The sequence below is a fragment of the Engraulis encrasicolus genome, chromosome 18 (genome assembly GCF_034702125.1).
Source record: "Engraulis encrasicolus isolate BLACKSEA-1 chromosome 18, IST_EnEncr_1.0, whole genome shotgun sequence".
Lineage (NCBI taxonomy): Eukaryota > Metazoa > Chordata > Actinopteri > Clupeiformes > Engraulidae > Engraulis > Engraulis encrasicolus.
Genome location: NC_085874.1, coordinates 47,650,192 through 47,657,691, shown reverse-complemented (window position 1 = coordinate 47,657,691; position 7,500 = coordinate 47,650,192). Strand labels below are relative to the sequence as shown.

The window sequence follows — 7,500 nt, the reverse complement described above, 5'->3', positions numbered from 1 at the left end:
CACACTAAAATGACAGATGTCTCCGTTATTTTGTCCAACTCCTGTACGCTCACAGCAGCAGGGGTTAAAGAGGTTAGGGGGTGTTCGTTTGCAATCACTAGTAGGACATGACCTTACTGACTTGTTGTGTGGAACTGCAGTAAAGTATCCTGAGTGCTTCATGCGGTGATTCAGTGCTTCAAATGATGCATGAAGTTATAGAGTAGAGTAGAGTATCGTTTATTGATCCCAGGGGGAAATTAAGGTGTCAAGTAGCATACACGCATACATAAATGAAGACATTGCCCACAAGACGTAACACACATATTACACATAAAATAATCATCATATATAGCTCACTGTTACATATATTTGCCAAGGCATCTCTCTCTCTCTCTCTCTCACTCTCTCTCGCTCACACACACGCACACACACACACACACACACACATACACACACACACACACACACACACACACACACACACACCAAAGATAAAGTGTAAAGTATAAAGTGTCCACAGTGTTCACATGTGCCTTAGCTGAGTGGCACATAGAAGCCAAGACAAAGTGGCCATAAAGTGTCCAGGAGTGTCCATAGTCTCTATAACTTCAGCCAATTTCAACATGCTGCTGTATTGCTCACGCTACCCTTGACTTGTCAGTACCCGGTGATGCTGCATTTTTCGACTCAGCCCTTTCTGAGATCTGAGCTATTCTAATGGGGGCAGACTTTGTTTACATTTAAAACTTTCTTAACATAGGCCTACTCCGAACATTATCCCAAAAGGTATCACTGTTTGCTAGTTGTCTGCTGATGTTGCATAACTTTTTGGATGTTATTGGGAATAAATCAAGCTTTTTTTGAAATGTAAACAAACGCCTGCCCCCATTACAATTACCAGGATCTCGGAAAAGGCTGAAGGAAAAAAAAACTCAGGTACTGACAAGTCCAGGGTAGTGTGAGCATTACAACTGCATGTCCAAATTGAAGTTACCCTTTAACAGCAAGTGCATCTTGTCTCCTGTAGGTCATCCGAGGCCTTCTGAAGTACTGGCCCAAGACATGTAGCCAGAAAGAGGTGAGTGGGCTCCTGGACCTCCCTTCTTGTCTAGTGCTGCCACCTAGTGGCTGTGCTCCACTTCCTTTCACTGTCCTTGCTAGGTGTGCATTCCAATAGGCACACTCCCGTCCTCCACTTATACTTGTGGCCTCGCCCAGCCTCTGTGGAGAAAACAATTTAGTGTACCAGCTGTCAGCCTAGCCACAACAACTTTTGGGGGGAATGTTTTCCATTCACCATCCCAATTGCAAATGAGAAAATGACATTAGAATAGTGCTTTTGCAAGATATTGAATGAATTTTCTGTCGTCAGTGACATCATCATGAGGTCAGAAGCAGGCAAGTGAGCAAGGGAGGACGGAATCCACCCCTGGTCAGGTTAGACTTCAGCAGAGCCAATTTTTAACTGCAGGGTGGGCTGCCATTTTTAGTGCACCTTAGCACTAAACACCTCTCTCACGACATATTGCTATAGGCAGCCTCCAGACTATCTCGCTTGTGTTAACCAAGCCTTCCACTAGGGGGTGCACAGAGACCTGTTCAGTGGGCTCATCAACCCTATTTTATAGCTGTCATTACCAAGGAGAGATAGATAGGAGGGCTTACTTACGTCATAACAGCGTAGTGCGAAATGATGGCGAGGGGAGTATGGAAATATTATTCTTCTACGGTCAGTATTGGAAGCATGCAATGCCACTTCCGCGAGGGTCGGAGTGTGGAACAGGTCATAGGACAGCGTGAATGTTTGTCAGCTGTCCTCAATTACCCCCGGCAATTACTGCTGACCAACAGCTGCAGTTAATTTGGCCACACACTGAACACTGAGAACCGGATATCCTCTTTCGGATTTTGCGGAATACGGAAATGTTTGTCGCACCCACTGACCATGCGCAAGGGAGTTAATTTTCCATCCACTCGTGTCCTCAGGCCACGCCCCCGTACTACACCTTGGCCAATGCATTTCCCCCCCGAGAGATTGTTCTTCTGTGTCAACTTTCTTTGGTCATGACTACTTGAAGCATTACTATGATTATTTTGTGTATGTATTTTATGATGTGCTTGCTAAGTGTTCTTCAAGTGTGTTATTTGTTTAAGCTTCCCTCTCATAAGTCATACTACAATGAGGGACAATATCTATATGGGTCATAATAATTTTTATATAAATATTTTTATAAATATATTTTTATATTTACGTGGGTCGCGTTGCTCTAAATTTTCAGCTTTCGCTGTAATGTGTGACGTATGGCAACATCCAAGTTAGATCTTTCTCAACCTGTGCCCAGGACCGGATTAACACAAAGGCTAGATATGTGCTGTAGCCTAGGGCTCCTCCATTGTAACAAATGCGTTTCAGCCCCCTTAACAGGATATTTTTTTTCTCCTGCTTTTTATACCTGGATTTTAAATATCTGCTACGTGGAAACGGAAAGCCAAAACCAATGCAAAACCAATGCAATCAGGAGGAAAAAATATCCACATATAAAAATATCCAGCTACGTGGAAACAGCACCTTAATGCATTGTGTATTGTTTCTTAATGCTTATTTATTGTTAGCTCTTATTTATTATTATCTGTTTGTCTATTTGTCTGGAATGTGCTGTGTGGATGGCCAGGTGGCATTCAATTTAAAATTCAATTTTAATAAAGTCTCTCTCTCTCTCTTAATCCGGCCCTGACCATCCCCCCGTCCCCCGTCCCNCCTGTCCCCCGTCCCCCGTCCCCCCCCCCACCCCTGTAGGTGATGTTCCTGGGGGAGATAGAGGAGATCCTAGATGTGATTGAGCCCACCCAGTTCAAGAAGGTGCAGGAGCCGCTCTTCAGACAGATCTCCAGATGCGTGGCCAACCCACACTTCCAGGTACACAAGCGGCATGCACACACACTAACACACACACACACTAACTAACTAACATACACACACACACTAACACACGCACTCTAACTAACTAACATGCACATGCACATGCACACACACACACACACACACACACACACACACACACTGCTTAACCTACAAAGACGTGGTTAGCATCTCCCTTTCTTGTTATATGATAAGTTCAAATGTGTGTGTGTGTGTGTGTGTGTGTGTGTGTGTGTGTGTGTGTGTGTGTGTGTGTAGGTAGCGGAGCGTGCGCTGTACTTCTGGAATAACGAGTACATATTGAGCATGATCGAGGAGAACATCGACAAGATCCTACCCATCATGTTCGGAAGCCTGTACCGCATCTCCAAAGAACACTGGAACCCGTACGTACACACACACACACACACACACACACACACACACACACACACACACACACACACACACACACACACACACACACACACACACACCTCTACCGCATCTCCAAAGAGCACTGGAACCCGTACACAAACACACACACACACACTCACATACACACACACACACACACACACACACACACACACACACACACACAGACACCTCTACCGCATCTCCAAAGAGCACTGGAACCCGTACTAGGGTGTATCAGATGCCCCCTATGAAAAGATATTGCTTTGGCTCTATAGTAAAAATGTTCTACACCCTGTAAAAACAAACTGTGTAAAATATTTTGAAATTTGGATGAAGTCTACCGGGGCCACCAGCCCCATGAAAATAGAAAATAATGGTGATAGTCAGAATCTTGGAATAGAAATGGACATTTTGCTGCATAAAGCTACCCAAGAAAAAACATATTGTCTCAGCTCTGTGATAAAAATGTTCTATGCACAGTAAAATCACTCTGTGTAAAATATGTTGAAATTTAGATGAATTCTACCGGGTCCACCAGGCCCATGAAAATACAAAATAATGGTGATGGTGATGGGCAACCTGGATTCCAAAGCTGAAGTCCAGTGCCACATATTCCAAATGACATACCTAGTTTTACCTTTCCAGTTAGGGCAATTGGACAGGTAAAACCAGGTAATTTGAAATCTGTGGCACTGGATTGTGGCTTTTGAATCTAGGTTTGCCATTGTCTTAAAACAGAGGTGGACACATTTCGCGTGACACATTTGCCCCAGGCAGCCAATATAATGAACCAGCTGAGCCTAATTACCACTTAAGCCAGGTTGATGAGGTAATTAGTGAAATCACCTGTATTGGGAGCACAAACAGAAGGAATATCTAAGCAGGTTGTGTATTCAGTCGATCCACTTACACAGACTTCAGTCTCAGGACAGACTGATGGTCAAACTGCTATAATTTAGGCAAATTTGCTCTTTTGCAACACAATATCAATTCCTTGCTGCCTTGGACCACTGCTAGTATCAAGCAAGAGATTGCAAAGCTGCATGACTGTTATATTTGTGTGTTTCACCTGTGGGCCTACAATTCATGGAGGAACATCTGTACCAAAGCTGTGAATGTTCCTTGGAATGCCTAGGCTACAAAGCAGTCAATACAACTGTATTGAAGAGTGCCATTACTTCGTTATCCCATCGCCTGTGGTAGTATTTCAATTTACTCCATCAGATGAGTTCCATAACTTACCTGAGAGGCCCTTGGCAATGGACTCTGGACCTGGTGATACCCATGACATACCTAGAAGCCACTTAAGTACAGGTTTTGGGAAGCCACTCTTTCCAACATCACATACAGTTTTATTGTATGTACTCTATTGAACTACTGCAGGGATTTCTTTAAAAAAAAACACAAGTCATTCCAAGGAGCATTCACAGCTTTAGTACAGATGCTCCACCAGGTATTAACAGCTACCTGTACAATCCTGTAGGCCCACAGGTGAAGCACACAAAAGTCATACAACTTCACAATCTCTTGCTTGATACTGGCAGTGGGTCAGCTGGTTCATTATATTGGCTATATTTGGAATATGTGGCACTGGACTTTGGAATCCAGGTTGCCCATCACTATCACCATTGTTTTGTATTTTCATGGGCCTGGTGGACCCAGTAGAATTAATCTAAATTTCAACACATTTTCCACAGTGATTTTACTGTGCATAGAACATTTTTTTATCACACAGCTGAGGCAATATGTTTTTATTGGGTAGCTTTATGCAGCAAAATGTCAATTTATATTCAGGGATGGACTGGGCGATAAATAGGGCCCGGGCACTTTTGGATTTAAGGAGATAATTAGTGCCGGACTCACTGGTGGGCCCCGCACCCTCATGGGCCCCTATTTTCAGTAATGTAAAAAAAAAAAATGGGGGCCCACGAGGGTTCGGGGCTCACCGGGAAATGCCCGCCATGCCAGATGGCCAGTCCAGCCCTGTTTCTATCCAAGATTTTGACTGTCACCATTATTTTCTATTTTCATGGGGCTGGTGGCCCCGGTAGACTTCATCCAAATTTCAAAATATTTTACACAGAGTGATTTTACTGTCCATAGAACATTTTTATCACAGAGCTGAGACAATATGTTTTTTATTGGGTAGCTTTATGCAGCAAAATGTCCATTTCTATTCCAAGATTCTGACTATCACCATTATTTTCTATTTTCATGGGGCTGGTGGCCCCGGTAGACTTCATCCAAATTTCAAAATATTTTACACAGTGTGTTTTTACTGGGTGTAGAACATTTTAACTATAGGGCCAAGGCGATATCTTTTCATAGGGGGCAACTGATGCACCCTAACGAACACACACACACACACACACACTCACATACACACACACACACACACACACACAGCTCCACACAGACACAGACACAGACACAGACACGCACACACACGAACGCGGATGGACGGATGCGGCAGATTCAAACACTGATGAAAACCGAGAGCCCCGTTGGCCATTGGCCCCCTATATGACACCATTCCAGTCCTTCTGAAGTACATAAGTATCTGTGAGCCATAAATTATGCGAAGGACTGTACATATACTTACGTACTTCAGTAAGACCAGAGCACAACGCATAATGTACAGCTCACAGCAAGCATGTGCCCAGCCAGCGTAAAACAGATGCACAGAGGCGACCCCAGAGAGAGTAGATAAGAGAGAGGTTCCAATGGCCCATTGTTTCCGGGTTCTACTGTTGCAAGGGGGATGGGGGGAAATCCCCCTTTAGGCAGACCTAACCACAGTTCTATTCAATCTAGGAGCATTATGACACGCCCCTTTAGGCAGACTGGAACCTGGTCACGTTAGGTGCCCATAGCAACCTATTACATTGGCATATCTCTACACTTAAAGGTACACTGTGCAGGAAATGGTCAAAAAAGGTACTGCAACTATGCTGCTCATTGGAACTGGGCTGCCTATTGCCAAATTTGATCTTTTCATTAAAGTTTACCAAGTAATAAACTAATATTTTCTGGTATGGTCCAAGTACATAAATGAAGCGAAGGACAGCACTCTTCAGATTTCTTCTTTGTTTTCGGCCACGAACGTTTCGGGCAGAGCCCTTCTTCAGCGTGTAATGGCGTTTGCACCCATAGGTGGTAGGTGTGCCCTAAAATAGGGTGAACACCTGTGACCCCATGATTGACACCCTAACCAAGTTCCATGTTACTTCCCCTAGGGGGAGTGAAATCAAACCACAATGTGTTACAAAATCTGATGCCAAATATCCCAGAATGGAAAAGTAATATACATAAATAATTGAAAAACAAAAACAAAAAACTTCATCATAAAGATAATTATTTGGAGAAGGCTACATAATGCCATTCTTCTAACCGAAAAGAGTCATAATATTTTACCCCTATTTACAAAATATTTACAAAACATCTTACACAAACACATCTTACAAGAAACAACTCAGAACCAATTCCTCATTCATGCCTTTTGGAATAAGTGCATCGAGCTGATGAATCCAATAAGCTTCTCTCTGCAATGACAACTTATCCCTGTCACCACCCCTACGTGGCGTTTGCACAACCTCAATGCCCATGTATTGCAATTGTCTCGCTTCATGTTTTGCCGCATTGAAGTGCCTGGCCACCGCTGACTTCTCATCATGATTACGAATGGAACTCTTGTGTTCACAGATTCTAGTTTTTAATTCACGCTTGGTCTTGCCTACATAATGGAGATCACGTGGGCATTTAAGTAAATACACCACATACTTGGTGTTGCATGTGATACTGCCTCTGACCCGTATCATTTTATCTGTTACCGTGTGCTTGAAACTATCACCTTTCATCATGGCATAGCAATGTATACAATTATGACACGGAAAATTGCCACTGGGAACTCGTGACATAAAATGAGAGGGCTTTTTGGAGAGGTCTGATTTTACCAAGAGATCACGTAAATTTTGGGTTCTTTTGTAGAAGTTGCGAGGTGGATTGGTGAACGCAGAGGATATCTGGGGGTCTGTTTGCAAGATATGCCAATGTTTTTTCACGATGTGCTTCAGGGGTTCAGCTATGGGACTATATGTAGCACCCAGTTAAGAATTGCTAAGTAGCCTATTTAGGCGATGTGAGCGCGTCTTCTCCACTTTTTTATGGTGAAAGTAGAGTCATTTTTGCAGCTAAAAATG

General features: G+C 43.4%; 1 protein-coding gene across 3 annotated transcripts in view; it reads left to right on the top strand.

Annotated features, from left to right (window-relative positions):
* The window catches only part of ppp2r5a (protein phosphatase 2, regulatory subunit B', alpha isoform), a 134,333-nt gene that overhangs the window by 122,088 nt on the left and 4,745 nt on the right, over nucleotides 1-7,500 (top strand). For all 3 annotated transcript variants that reach the window (XM_063223735.1, XM_063223736.1, XM_063223734.1), the window contains 3 exons: nucleotides 1,010-1,060; nucleotides 2,780-2,899; nucleotides 3,161-3,288. In XM_063223735.1, the coding sequence (XP_063079805.1) occupies nucleotides 1,010-1,060; nucleotides 2,780-2,899; nucleotides 3,161-3,288 (299 nt within the window). The remainder of the gene's footprint in view (nucleotides 1-1,009; nucleotides 1,061-2,779; nucleotides 2,900-3,160; nucleotides 3,289-7,500) is intronic.